General features: G+C 39.7%; 4 protein-coding genes across 5 annotated transcripts in view; 2 read left to right on the top strand and 2 right to left on the bottom strand.

Moving 5' to 3' along the window:
• Positions 1-1,108, top strand: part of grhpra (glyoxylate reductase/hydroxypyruvate reductase a) — a 4,940-nt gene extending 3,832 nt beyond the window's left edge. The window contains exon 9 of the mRNA XM_007548251.2: positions 495-1,108. Within this exon, the coding sequence (XP_007548313.1) occupies positions 495-616 (122 nt within the window). The 3' untranslated portion in view covers positions 617-1,108. The remainder of the gene's footprint in view (positions 1-494) is intronic.
• On the bottom strand, positions 933-3,770 carry LOC103135491 (zinc finger and BTB domain-containing protein 5-like). The gene has a single exon (XM_007548250.2). It carries the CDS (start codon positions 3,337-3,339, stop codon positions 1,348-1,350), a length of 1,992 nt encoding a protein of 663 aa, XP_007548312.1. The 5' UTR covers positions 3,340-3,770; the 3' UTR covers positions 933-1,347.
• A 936-nt stretch (positions 3,771-4,706) lies between these two features.
• tomm5 (translocase of outer mitochondrial membrane 5 homolog (yeast)) lies at positions 4,707-6,383 on the bottom strand. Its single transcript, XM_007548249.2, has 2 exons — positions 6,148-6,383; positions 4,707-5,006 (listed from the first exon to the last, which is right to left on the bottom strand). Exons 1-2 carry the CDS (start codon positions 6,266-6,268, stop codon positions 4,972-4,974), a joined length of 156 nt encoding a protein of 51 aa, XP_007548311.1. The 5' UTR covers positions 6,269-6,383; the 3' UTR covers positions 4,707-4,971.
• A 2,107-nt stretch (positions 6,384-8,490) lies between these two features.
• The window catches only part of frmpd1b (FERM and PDZ domain containing 1b), a 30,589-nt gene continuing 23,928 nt past the window's right edge, over positions 8,491-15,151 (top strand). For both annotated transcript variants that reach the window (XM_007548248.2, XM_007548246.2), the window contains exon 1: positions 8,491-8,787. The gene's annotated coding sequence lies outside the window, so the exon portion shown is untranslated. The remainder of the gene's footprint in view (positions 8,788-15,151) is intronic.

Raw genomic sequence — 15,151 nt, 5'->3', positions numbered from 1 at the left:
CAAGGCTTTGAAAATTTGGTCTCAAGGCAGATCTTGAGAACCACAACACTCTCCTTAAACACCCAGCCAGACATCTAACAGTTTACAGCAATTTATTTTCATGTATTAGAATGGTTCAGTCAGACCTAAACCTAAGTCTATCTTATTTAAAAATTGATTTGCACAAATGCTCTCTGTTCAGTCTGCCTGAGTTTAAGCTGTAGGCTTGAGGCCTGCAGCTGTAATTGCAGCAAATCTATTCTATTTAGTCATTGAATCAGGCAGGCTGCATACATACGTGCTACACCTTTCAGATTTTTATTTGCAAAGAATTTTTAAAAATGGCATAAATAAATCATTTTACTTCCACTTCACAATTCTGCACTACTTTGTGTTGGTCAGTCAAATAAAAACCTCCACAAAATGCACTGAAGTTTATGGTTTGCAGAGGCACTTTTATAAGCAAAAATGTAAATGATTGACCTTCATTTTTCTGTCCCCTTTTCCTTGTGCAGTGGTGTTACCTCACATAGGCAGTGCCACTTACTCCACCAGAGGCGTCATGTCAGCACTGACTGTTCAGAACCTGCTGGGAGGTTTGCAGGGCTTGGACATGCCAAGCGAACTCCGCTTATAGACTGTGAAAAGAAACCGCCGTGCCTACCGCTGCTTCATGAAAACTGTACAGGGAGGTAGAAAATAGTGGTGGGAGTCCTAATGCAGTCTAGACATGTTCTAGCACCTTAAGAAGTTGATTTGATCACTCTAGTAAATGTAGTAAAGTTCTTCGAAAGAAGGTTAAGCACACCCTCTGTGTCTAGTCAAAGAGTCTTACTATTTGTATTTTTTTTAAATTGTACTGATCTTTCATCACACCATCTGAAATAATATAGAAATAATGTTTTACTACCTTGTTAAGATGTTTCTCTTATAAAAAATGTGCATTGTACATGGTGATCGGTACTTTATTCAGACATTGATGTTGCAGATCTGCACTTACTAAACAGTAAAACGCTCCTGCTCTGCATAGAGACCATTCTTTGAAGAAAAGAACTGAACTGTCATTTAAAAATACAAAATTGGTGCTTTAGCATCTAATTAAGCCATAGAATTAAAAGATGACCAAATACAACATGTCTACTCTCAGTTTTTTTCACTTCTTCTGGTCTGAGTTATGGTGTCTTCATAGCATTTTTACAACATTGCCTTCATTTATAATAACCACAACGAGAAATCATACAGTGTAGAACAGGAAAAGACGTGAATTTCTTTTATTTCATATCAGATAAAGTTAAGAATTTCACGAGTTCACTATGATAAATGTTCATGATTTCGAACAGAGTGTGTGTGGGTTTTTTTTAGCACAGATTAAAGCAGAGAGTCTGAGAAGGCCTGATCGTCTTTAAAGTTCATGCAGGTGTTTTTTGAGTGTTTATAGAGGTGGGAGGACTGGCTGAAGCGCTTGCCGCACTTTGGACAGGGATAGGGTTTCTCTCCAGTGTGGACGCGAATGTGCTTCTTACAGTCCGTCAGGTTCATGAAGGTCTTGCAGCAGATCTTGCAGGCGTATTTCTTTTCCCCTTCCACCAGCAGCACGTGGTCCTCAGCAGCCGCTTTCTTGCACTTCGAGAGCACATCCTCAGAAGCTCTAGTCAGGCTTGGCCTATCTGCGCCGTCACCTGCTGTTCCAGAGGGAGTGTCTGTGCAGGATTCTGATCCAGGCAATACTTTGGGAGCGATGCGACGGAAAGCCGGAGCCCCAGAGCTTTTCCCGGCCCTGGAGGGTTGGACGAGCGAGGTGTCCAGACTGAGACTCGGTCTGATGCCGCTCAAGAACCCTGCCAAGGAGTTCTGATTGGGTTGGAGGATGATTGTGTCACTGAATCCAGAGCTCTGAGTTGGGAGAATCTGCTGCAAAGGGACAGGGGTTACTGGAAAAACAAGAGATGATGAAGAGTCAGAGGGCTGGACAGAAGACGCACTTGCTTCTTCTACCATTTGACTCTGTGTTCTTGCATCTTCGGGAGCTGTAGGAGCATCACTGGCAGCAGCAGCAGCAGTAGCAGCAGCTGTCAGACTAGCTAGAGTATCTTCTTCACCCAAAGCTCCCATTACACTTTCACTGCTGGGATTGAGAAAGCAGGAAAAGGCAAGTTCAGAGAAGCTGTCCAGGCCTTCACCGTCCACTGTGTCCCCACCCAGATCCCCAGACCCTGTCAGCGTATCTGTGTGAACATCTGTGCACAGCTGTGATGATAATGTTACACCATCAGCCTCTGCTGGGTCAGCCATGTTCATTTTTTCATCACCAATTTGCGCCTCTAGTGGTGATGGAGGAGAATTGTTTGGTATTGTCTCTAAATCATTGGAGTAAGAGCCCATATTTTCCATTTTCACCTCAATCAGTATCTTTGGCTCATCCTGCTCCTCTTCTCCAACTTGAACTTTAACCCCAGCGTCTCCATCTGTATCTTCAGCCTTTTTCCACACTCCTGCCCCTCCTGTGCTGCTGTCTGACTGAGTTGGCAGCTGGATTTCTTCCAACTCCCCCTTGGTTGCCTCATATTTCTCTTCCTTCTCGTCTTCATCGTCACCTCGGTTGTCCCATTGCCTGCCAGTCGTCTTCAGGCAGCCTGATGATGATAGATCTTCTCCACCTTCCTCTGTGCTCCTGGTCACAGTGGGTGAACACTCTTTGTAGCTAAACATCCTCTTCTTGTCACCAAGGAGCTCCTCATCTGACTTTCGTTTTTGTCTCAAAGATGGTGCTGTGAATTGTTCACTCCTCTCCAGGCCTTGGCTTTCATCCTCTCCAGACTGACTCACCTCCATCCCCATATCCTCTATCTCAGAGTCTTCCTCTGTGGCTGAGGTTACCAGATGCTGTGGAACAGTTGCCACCTGGGAGCACAGACTTTGCTGCAGCTGGTGCTGCTGCACTGACCTCCAGCCTTTAGGTGCTGAGGCAGGAAAGTTTTTCCTGGACAAGTGCAGTTTGCAGGCCTTGACCACAGCATTGAGGTGGAGATGGGATGCAGCCAACAACACGTCCATCTCATTGGAGGCCCCTAAGGAGAGGGTGGAGGTGTAGATCATGTCCAGGAGGGTGGAGAAGGCCTCTGGTGTCACAACCTCCGGATCCAGCTCCATCACATGGCGGGCTCCTACTTCCTGAGCTCCTGAGCCCTCATCAATGGAGCTGAGGAGAGCCCTGAAGTGAGAGCTGCTGGCAGCCAGGATGGAGCAGTGGGCCTGGAAGCTCTGACCTCCAACCACCACCACACAGTCACATAGTTGGCCATGCAGGCGCTGGTGGTTGAGCTGTTTGAAAATATGCTGGAAATGTCCTGGAAAGTCCATCACAGCAAGTGGAGCTTCTTAATTAAGAATATTCGAGCATCCGTTGCGTTATAGAAACGATATTTATACGCAGGTTACTAATATTGTCCACATCTCATCTTAATGCTGCTTCCTCAGCAGACTCACCTTCCTCTCTTGTAATGAATAGATAAGTGTTGTCCTCGGCTTTCCCGGAGATGCTGTGGAGTATGGGCGGGCCTGGATCAACAATAACACGAAGGGATGCGGTGCAGACTCGAGCTTTACCTCCAAAAAATAGCAATAGGGTCAGTGTCAGCACATTTCTCTCTGCTGCTGAAACACTCGATTTATATCAAGTCCCATGCCTCTCTGTGATACCATCGCTACTTAATCCAGAGCGCTCACATAATCGCATCCATTGTCTGAGCCTCCCGTCCTTTTGCAGTCTCATTCATTGACTTTCAGCTAACAACACCGCCCCCAAGTGGTAAACTTGAGGAAGTACATCAGAAAAAAAAAAATCAATTTTCAAAAGGCAAATAAAATAAAATAAAAAATCGACAAATAGAAGAAAAAATATCAAACTCAAGAAATAAAAAATGTTAGAAATGTGAAATTCTTAAACTTGTGTGGTCAAGCGCAATATATTTGCAAAAATCTACAGTAATATTTGAATATATGTCCCTTCAGTTTCTAAGAAACAAGCAGGTTTGTGAATCTCCAAACTCCTGGAGTAAATTTGACCAGAAATAGATTGACTACTCTCCTTATTAGAAATGGTAGAACCATGAAACTATCAAAGGGGCAGAATCATTCATTTGACCCATAAAACTTTATCAGCAGATATTTGATTGTCTGCTGATTGTCATCAGCAAATTTCAATCTTGATTGATGTGGCTTTTTTTTTTTTCTTGTTTGGCATCTTCTCGATCCATGCTACTAATAAGCTGGGTTGGTTAACTGTGGATGTCAATATTTTGGGATCTTCCAGTTTGTCAGACTTGAGCTCTGGTAGTTTCTGAACATCCTAAACAATGTTCTTTGTTAGGAGGATGACAGTTTGGGTCTGACTGCATGGTGAACCTTTCACACAAATGGGCGTTTTTACCTGATCGCAAACACACATCGCAAGAGGTTTATGAAATGGATTAAGTTAAACTGAGCTTGTAGAATGATCCTTACTTCATGATCTACGCTTGGAAACTGGGTGTGTGGAAGGAAACCAATTTAAATGAACTAACAGAAACAGTGTTTAATATCCAACCAGAATAATACTAGAATCATGTTATTTAGTATCCACTGCAGATGCAACTTCCTAAGGGACATTATGAAAATGTATGGCTGGTCAGTAAAACAACGGAAGCACAATATAAAGTATTACATAACTCCAATAATTAATTTCACACTTTTAAATGGACAAAATCAACATAGTTTATTTGTTGAATAATCACACTGGTAGACACATTACCAAAAGACAAAGTTTACATATTAGAAAATAAGACTAAAGTTCACAAACTGAACATGAGAACAGCAAGAGTCTCGGATGAGGCCAAGGAAAAATATTGGTGGTTTTCCAGAGATCCAGGAACAGGCCGATTGGCTTCATGAGGAGGTCCTCGCTGTCTCTGATGTAGGAAACTGTGGATGGAGGCATGGACCAGGAAACTCGACTCATATGCTGTCCAGTTTCTTTAACACATATGGGGCTGTGAACACAAGAAGCATAAAACATAAATAAAAAGAGAATGAAGGGAGTTTCACCAGCTTTGTGCAGCAAAGAGTAATGTGGGGCTACCCGTCTCCCACTTGATGCTGCACACTGCCAACCAGCTGGCTGCCAAAAAAGTACTAAAGTGCTTATTTGCTCACGAGAACGATAGATTTGCCTTGTTTGACATATTTTAGTCAAGAAAAAAATATCAGCTTGTTACAGTTGTATTAGTCTATAAACATCAGAATGATGGGAACACATCTGCGCAATATATCAAGTTCCAAGGTAAGTGTGTAATTTCACAATCGCAAAGGACTGCTTGAAAGCAACATTAGGAAACTTCTTATATTTCTGGTGCAATGCATTCAAATTATGTTTATGAATAGTATAAATGACAAAATTGACTTTTCCTCTTCTATGTCCACACCAAATGGTCATATTCAAGAAACTAGAATATGAGTTCACATGAGGCTCATTTGTTATTTTAGATTTAAAGTGCCTTTTTGAAAATAACTTTTATGCAGATATTAAACATACTTTTCACCGAGTCCATATTTCTGTTAAAAACTATGTTTTTTTTTTAAATAATTTTTAACAGTGGCTTGATGTAATATTTTAATCTTAAATGTTATGTTTTTATTAGCTGTGAAAGGAAAATCACAACAGTAACAAAGACTGAAAACATTAATAATTAATCTGTATATACTCAGTTTCAATTAGTGACCCGAGTAACTGAAATAAATTAACTTTTCAATAATATTCAAATTTCTTGTATGTGTCGCGTCTATATATTTTAATAGTAAGTAGCTAGTGTGGTAGGGACGTCATTATTTGTGGAAAAAAGGGAAGAGCCTGGAAAATGTGGGTTTAAATTCTTAAACTCATCGCAATATTTAACAATAATATCACAGTCGCATGTTTTCTCAATATCATACAGGTCAAAAACTGGTAAAATATTCTGCCTAAAATGAACATATTGTGCATTTTGATTCAGTATTTGTTTCAAAATAAAAAAAACAGTAATATTAATCATACAATTCTGTGCAAACATTAAACGCACAAAGCTGCTTTTAACTTAGATATTACTTAGAAACTGAAATAGGCGGATTCTCAATGCCATTTTTGTCTGTACTCACTGGCTCTGAGCAGAGCGACGTAAATGAGGAAATTTCGTAACGACGAGATGACGTCTTCCCGCATTTTCTTCTTCATCTCCTCTGGGTCCATTTTAGGCCCAAGTCCTTCAAGTTTAAACATTGTTGTTGTGGTTTTTCCTCAGATGTATTATCTGGTTGAAAATTTCACCTTCTTCTGCCTTCACGTGAAACGGAAACGCGCAACCGGAAACAAAGGCACCGAGCGGTACGGTGCGCACGGAGGGACAAACTTGTTCCCGTTTTCTTTTTCTGAGAACGTCACTGCCCTCCTACGGTGAACACAATATATCAATAATTATTTTCTCAACAAGTATCATATACGAATTGGATAGTGTCTTTTTGATTATTTGGTTTTTCTCTACTTAACCAAGTAGTTTTCATAGGTTAGTTTGGAAAACTTTTTTGTTTGTTTGTCTTTTTGTTATGAGTAAAATCAAGATATGATTTTGCTCATATGTTTAATTGAAAAATAGCAGATATGAGAAATATGTTTGGGTAAATTCTTTACTGTATTATTGTGTGTAATGAAGTTAAATTGTTACATGGAGATGGAAAAAATAGGCCAATGTGAGGAACTGGTAAATTTTGTATTATTGCTGACACTGACTTCATCTTATTTTCTAAATTTATTATTCAATTCACCTGTTACTGTCAGTGTCTCCTACACATTTACTTTTTTATGTTCTATATTTAGTTTTAGCCTGTTCCTAGCAGTTGTTTTTTTTTTCTTGTTTTTTTCTTTTTTTCCAAAAATGCCCAAAGTATACTAATACAATTCAACAACATATTGCGGATTTCTGGTGATCAAAATTGGGATGCTGTGTTTTGTTTTTTTTTTTTTTTTTTTTGTTTGTTCATTATATTACACAGCTACTGGTGTTTTTATTGGGTTCGTTTTTGTGTGTGGATAGGCGATAAATCTCTTTCCTAATGGAAATATTACATTTAGGTTTGTAGAATATTTTGCTCACACAACATTTTTTTGAAGTCTTTGAACAAATGGCCTTTAGAACTGAGATCTCTGGCTTTGTGATGACCACTCCCAAACATTGATCTTGTTGTCCGTAAACTACACTTGCAACTTATTTTGAGGTCTTTGCTTATATGTGCAAGTCCCACTTGTTCACAAGCTTTAACTTCCAGGCTGATGTCTTGTGATGTTGCTTCAATAAATCCACATAATGTTCTTTTCTACACAATGTCATATATTTGAAAATGAACTCTAGTACCTCCTGCAAATCAACATACCGTGTTGCAGTCACCTCTGTACTTCAAAGATGGGAACATGCCCGCAGCCTTGAAGGTTTTCCCCATTTCCTATAATATTATGATAATCATTATTACCAAACACCTCAATGACAGCCTTTTTAAAGGCTTTTATGACAACAATGGCCTTTATTCATCAGAAGCTGGAGAGGAGGAAAGGCAGAGAGAGAATAGAAAGCCTTGCTAAAAATGACTTGAGGCTGGGAATCCAACCGAGGACAACAACATTGACGACTGCTCTGCCACAGAGCCATGTTGCTCCCTACCTCAGTTATAGTCTTATATGTCACTGTGTCATTATGAGCGCATGTGAAAACTGAAAGAAGTAATAATATAAACAGTTTTGTGTTCAAAACTGCCAAATACAAGACAAACAACTGAAACTGTGTTCAGGCTTTTAGTTTTGTTTTGCACAAAAATACTTTCATCTCTGGGCCACAGAGAGTGTCGGTTTGAGTAGTATGACTGCAACGAATTAATCTCCAGGCATTTGGAAATTATGGTCAGAAAGACTTGAAAGAAATAATAATAATACTACTAATAATAAAAAAAAACATAAAAGAGAAAAAAATACTTATCAAATAGAAATAATTTAACTGATCTGAAACATGAGAGATTTAGACTGACATAGAGAAAATAAAAAGTCTGTGCGGTTTTTATATTATATGCAAATATCTGGTTCAAGTATGCACAGTAAAAGCAAATCGTCTTTAGTTAATTTTGTAATAGATATAACTGGTAAATAATAGGGCATTATTTATTTATCAATTACACATTTATGGTAAGGGGAGCTAATTAATGAAAAGGGAAGCTAATTAAATTAAACGAAGCGCTTATATTTATTCAATATCAATGAACTTAGCTTATTCGTGAATATTTATTCACTATATTTAAAAGACTGTTTGCTAAAGCAAAGGCGGAGATATGAGGGAATGATATTGCATAAATAAGCATTACAGTTTAAAAGATATTAAGTTCTCCAAACAGCATGAATTTTATTGTTATCTTTTGGGTTTTATTTTTAGTGAAGGAGGGGCGCGGGTCCTCCGGACAGACAGGGATGGAGGCAGGGAGGAGAGACGCTGACAGAGGGAGGGGGTGGGTTATTTCTGAGCTCAGGGCCGCGGATTAAAGCCGAGAGAGCAGTCCCAGCGCGATGACAGCATCCAGCGTATAGCCACCACCAGAATCATCCTCTGCTCCGGCTGGACGCCGTGGATTTCTCGCAATCAACCACCATCCTCTCACCCCCCTTTTGAAATTCTCCGGATCACCGATCTTCTCGGGAGGGGGATTAAGCCCCCCTCCACACACACCCCGGACCGTCTGTCTGTGTCCTCCTCAGACCACGAGGTGAGTCTTCTCGGTATTTCCCGGTGTTATTGTCTGATGGAGGGGAGCCGCTCGGCTGGACGTGACGCACCGGCGGCACCTATCGCCTCCAATCCTCGCCGTTCGTTTTAACGTTTACGGCGTGGAGCCGGATCACGACATGACGGTCACTTGCACACCGACTGCGGGTTACACCCGGTGTGTCTCAGGGTTACGAGACATTTAAATCCGATTAAGATTACAAACGAGCCAACGAGACACTGACCCTTTTTTCCCCCCTTCTTTCTTTGTTCTGCCCACATTGGGGCCACGGTTGCGCCCACCTGTCTAAGTTACTGTTTGGTCAGTGAGATGAGAAACACATCGATTATTCTGAGAGCATTATAAAGCATTTATGGGTGAACTCGCTCTCACATCTCGGGTCAGTTAGGTGTTAAATATGAGTCAGAATTACGGGCAGCATTGAGCTGACCAATCAACCATATTTAAATCGCCACATTCGCTAACACACATGGCTGGTGCAGCAGGAACGGAAACCCACGCTCTGGTCTGCGCAGTGAAATCATTGGAAACGCACGGACTAAATCCTGCCGGATCACACATTGTGGGGAGGAAAGGGTGGGATGGGGGGGTGATGTCAGGATCTGGGTTGTAAAACATTTTGAATGGGCGTAGGCGATGTACAGCCATAGTAGGACGGTGGTCCCCGTCTTTTCTCTCCCTCTGTATTTGTAGTCTTATCCTTTAGCTATCAAGTCACATTTTGTTCTTCTTGTGCAACACAACTAGACCGGAACGATGCGTTTTGCTGTTCTGGGGGCCTTCATTTAATGCATGACATAATACAATGTGAGCGCTCACAGCGGTTCAGAGTTCTGCCCCCTATCCTCATCCTCAACGTCAGAGCATGCAAGTCGGTGCTCCTAAAATAAATAAATCAGATCCGCATTCTGTTTTGGTTCTGTCATGCAAAAATGGATGCTCGGTGTTTTGCTTTCGTTCTTGTGTTCCCTGTGTGTGAGCGCGCGTGTGCGCTCCAACTGCTCCAGGCTTTGTGCGGTGTGATTCAGGAATGTGTGCTATACACAGCATGTGATGGGAGGTCATTGTGCCGAAGGAAAATCACGACGGGCAGAACTTGCACATCAGGACAGACTTGATGCTTTCACGGCAGCGTTATCCCTCAATCTACTAGCGCTAGCTCTGTCCCACTTTTTGCAGCCAGCTCTGCTCTTCCTCCCCCTTCCCCGCCCCCCTTCGCTCCCTCAGTCTCCCTCCATGTCTGCAGGCCAGACTGTGAAGCAGGGATGATGATTGCTGCTCCAGTCTACTCAGCCCGATAAACACTCTATACTCCTGAGCAGAACTGGTTGTTGTTTAAAGTAATTTGCTAATCTAATTCATGCAGCAGGGTTAAATCATTGTATTTAATCTGTAGCACAAACTGTGGCAGTTTGACCCCTGTGAAGGAAAAAGGGGGAGATGACCTCATTGATGCCACAGCTTCATGGTGATCGCTGAGTTGACTGGCAGCAGTGGTGCCACAATGTAGGCCAACTCTGTCTATGACTGGATGACATCTTGGAAATATAAGAGCTTTCACTCATATTGTAAACATCCAGACATCCAGATAAAATAGGTAAAAAATATTAATTTGCTAAATTATTCTAGATGCATGAATTGTAAAGTATAAATAAGTGTCAATATTATGCAGGACAGCTACAAGGATACAGAGAAGAGGAATTACATTTTTAAAAATGAATAAAGTAGAATAACATTTACAGTTAATTTAATTCAAGAAATGAATATTCAATTTTTTTACACAAACTTATGTTTCAAGTATTGACTTGACTTTTACTTATTTATGTTTATCTTGATCACTAGCTCTCAGCTAACAAAATTCAGTTAGTCAAAACATTTTGTTATTACATAAGATGTCTTAAGATACGCTCATTGTTTAAAGACTTCCCAATACAAAAACACAATGTTAGGATCTCTATGATAATGGAAAAGATTGCTGAGTTGACTCTTTTCCAACAGACAGTCATCGACACCGTCAACAAAATAAGCAACGAAAAGTCATTGCTAAAGAAGCTGGTTTAAAACATACAGCCTGTATCCACATATGTTAGTGCAAGGAACAAAACATTTGATTGAAAACAATTCTATTAGTGAAAGACACATTAGTAAAATTGGATATGAAGACTTCAGTTATTAAATAAAGGAATTACAATATCGGAATGTAACAAAATAAAGAGAAATGCTTAAAGACAAAAAAGTACACCAAACATAAAAGGTTCATACAAATAAGAAATGATTTCAATTCAAATTATTTTCAAATTCAAAATAAAAGCTGAAAAATAATTTAAAAGTTGAATTATAATAAAGTCAGTTTATTTACAATCCACAAAATAATGTAGGAATGAAAAGCATGTCTCCAGTTTACTTTTAAAAATGGGAACACTCTTCAGGGAGCGGTAATAAAACTTGAATCTCCTGGAAGGTTCGCACAACAGAAACAGCTTCAACAAATAATATTGACTGAGTCCAAAAGAGCTTTATTATCAGGTATCATTGCATTTTCCCCCCCTCTTTTTCATTTCTGTAAATGTTCTCACTGCTGAGTTTTAAAGTAGCTGTAATTGTGAAATAATTTGCAATAATCCAACCTGCAACTGATCAAGTCATAAAGGCATGATTTAAAAAAACAAGCTCTGGATTGCCTTCAGAAAGTAATTGGTCCTACTGATGATAAATTACAGCATGCAAACAGCAGAGGTCTAAATTAAAAATTAGTTTTTATATTTTATATAATGTTCCAGGGCCCATAGATCTTAAACTGCCTCCTGCAAACTCAGTGACCCTCATATTTTATTTTCTTCAAGATAAGCCTTTATTGCATAGCTTTTTAAGGATCTCCAGACTTGAAGGAAATTGACACTGGCTAAAATTAAGACAGATACCTTAGACTTGCATCCAAAGACCTTCCTCAGACATCAAGATGTTCTCAGTGTGGGTCTGTCTGCATGTCTTTTCATCAACGCTCAGAACCGCTGACAAGGATCTGTAATGATATGCATCGCATTAAACAACACATTATTTAATAGTTAGCTGGGGAAGCACAAATCTTGCCAGGCCGCCAGTGAAAAGGGGAAATGAAACAACTGGCGTACAGAAAGCTCGCCGCCTTCATCAATCTAATGGAGCGAGCTGACGGACTGAACAAAGACGAGAAGATGTGATTATGTCTGGAAAGCAACAGACAGGGAAATAAGCTGCAGAATTCAATAAAGCAACAGTTGCAATCTTTCCACCGATGAAGATAAAACAAGGCTCATAAAATAAATAGAGCTTTTTGCAGATTAATATGTTTGGGACAGTTTTGTGCGATTTAGTTGCTGGAAATGGCAAAAATATGTTCTTCTAATAAAGATAATTGATGCCAACATAGTTTATAGCAGCGACTGAGCTATAGACCAAAGAAAACTGATTATTAAAGTTTCTCACAACCCAAATTGTGAAAAGTGAAATGAAATGAGATCTGGACTTTGACTGAGCCATTACAAGACACGAACATGGTTTGATCTGAGTCTCAAGACTTTTGTGGTCTCTAACAGTTTCTTCTGTAATTGTCCTGCATTTAGCTCCATCTATTCTCCTAACAACTCTGAAACCTTTTTTTATATTTTGTAATTAAACAACCATTTCATGTGGAAAATTTGACAATACTTATTCTTCATTTTATTTTGCAACCTATTCAGCACAATGTTAACTTACTCACAACAATAAGCCTTGAATAAAAAAAGTAGAAAAGGTGGATTTCTCATTCCTCGATGAGACATTTTCCGTGCCGCCTTCTTGTTGTTGCACTTATGAAATTTGAAGCAGCTCAGCTGCTTCACATAAATTCAAATTCCCCAATTCACCTCTTGCGATACGCATATTCACACGTACTTTGGGCCAAGTGTGCTGCTTCAGGACTCAGTGTTCCCAGAAGTCTGTGTCCAACTTTATTGGCAACAACTGTGAGCTTAAATGAAATGTTGAATTGCTGAACCAACCCCTGCTGCTCCAGCCCTGAGCCTCCTGTGGTGCAGCTGTGTCCGGTGTGTTGTGCTCCACCAGGGAGGGAGTTTACGCATATACGCTTGTTTGTGATTTGTGGGACCTGAAGTCCAAGTTTTATGTCACCATCGGGGCCCGTCAGGTTTGTGGACCCTAAAAAAAAACAACAAAAAAAAAACATCCTGCAAGTTTAAATTAGGCCTTGCGGATCGTGAATTTGTTTTCGTGTTAAAGGAGATGAGGAATGGATTATACTATGGGGTGTCCTCTCACACATGCCAACACAAGGATTTCTGTATGGAACAGTTTGTCAACGCCATGCAGCGCTCCACATACATAAATAATGTGTCCAAGTCTTGAATAACTTTTTCTTCTTCTGAAGTTTGTGTCAAAGGTATGGTTTTCTTCCATGAATGCTCAAATATCCCTCTTAAATTTAAATACAGGCTTTGCGTAGGCCAATCCAAAACCTTCATATGTCAAAACATTATTTATTTACTTTTATAAATTCAGAGGTGGATTTGCTGAAGCACTTTGAGTAATTTTCCCACTAAATTGTGCTTGAGCTTAAACTAGTGGTGTGACGTTCTCCTTTAGGATTTCCTGGCGGAGAGACAGATTTATGGTTTTATCAATTACAGGAAAACTTCCAGATCCTGAAACAAAGCAAACCAAGACTAACATTACCACCACCAGCTTTGACTGTCGGTATTGATGTTCTTTTTGAAATGCAGTATAAGTTACACATATCAAGAAACACAACTTTTAGTCAGAGTCACTTTTTGCCTCAACCAGTCCATAGGATATTTTTTCCAAAAGTCTTGGGGCTTACCAAAATACGTTTTGTCAAATGTTTTTGTTAACAGTGGTTTTTGCCTTTAAACTCTCCCACGGATGCCTTTTACTCCCCGTCTCTGTCTCATTGTTGAATCACGAATATTAACTTTAACGATTGCAAGGCTTTCAGATTTGATAAAAAGCATCTGCAGGAAGAACCTGAAATTGAACACAGCTTTCCAAAATAAACAAAACAAAACAAACAATTCCAATTAATCCCAGATTAAGCAAGGTGGGAAGTATCATTCTCATGCACGGCCAGGTTGTTTTGCATGGCTCTTTTTCTTTGATGAATGAATTAATCATTCAGAGACTGTGTTGTATATTTACATCTTTGGCTGATAGCAACATTTGTTTACAGTAGGAAAAGTGGCAAGAATAATTTGCTTGGAAAAAGGTCACCAAGTCATCATATAGGAGCGCTTTTAATAGACTCCACTGAGCAAACAACAACTAATGGGCTTTTTGCTGGTAAGAAATTGGACATTGATGAGTTATTATTATGCACAAATCCAACACTGGTTCATTTCCTGAGTTTATAAAATGCTGTATAGCAACAATAGTAATAAAATCAACAATAAAAACAAGATTTGAAAATTAAATGAAAAAAGAGAAAAAAAAATCTTACTGTTGAATCTGAAGTAATACAATTTCTGAAGTATATAATCTCAAAAACATGAGATTGTTCAATCATGTTTACACTACATGTAAGTTTTTTTTTTAAAGAATGTCTAGTTGTTTTTAACTCTATCTCTTTTATCCCCCTGACTGTAGGAGGATAAAAGTAGTTTATTTTTGTCCTCTGTAGAGGACAATTTCTAAACTTGAATATCTCCCACCCCCTGCATTCTACTGAATTAATTCCTTTTGGTATCTAGAGAGGACATTTAGGGCTTTTCAATGATACCACATGTGAAGGGGTGGGAGTTTTGTACGTACCTTTTTCTAATTCATAAAAATGGCATTCAACAGTAATAACACATTTTATGGGAAGAGACAAAGTAAGTGCATAAATATTCTAAATACCTTACAAAGACTGTGGGATTTTACAAAAATGGTGATTGGACAATACTTTTTTTCCTGGTAGTCAGGAGGTTAATGTAGCAAATTCATTTAGCCAGTAATGGAAGTTGGCCAAGGCTTTGTTAAAGAGCAATTTCTTGATGTTTTTTGCTCATTTTAATGGCCTAATTTTACTTCCAAAGACCGTGTCCGTGCAGGGTTTTCTAGCCCGCTGTGACCCCAAACGACCCCGGCAGCACTAATTGGGTTCAGAACAGTTTTCTGTTCAGCAGGCTCCACAGAAACTACACTTTTAGTACCACCTCTGAATCCCCCGAGGAGCGAGTGGAGTCACTTCTATGAAGTGCATGTGTGCTCATACCGGGGGCTGAATCACAGACTGTTTTGCCACAGACAGAGACACATTGTGTGGGAAAATGAGCAGTAAGAGTGGGGGGTTGGTTGTCTCAGAGAAACGAGG

This window comes from Poecilia formosa, unplaced genomic scaffold (assembly GCF_000485575.1).
Source record: "Poecilia formosa unplaced genomic scaffold, Poecilia_formosa-5.1.2 Scaffold26, whole genome shotgun sequence".
In the NCBI taxonomy this organism is placed as follows: domain Eukaryota; kingdom Metazoa; phylum Chordata; class Actinopteri; order Cyprinodontiformes; family Poeciliidae; genus Poecilia; species Poecilia formosa.
Note: the sequence above shows the minus strand (reverse complement) of the source record. Positions and strands in the feature narration are given on the sequence as shown.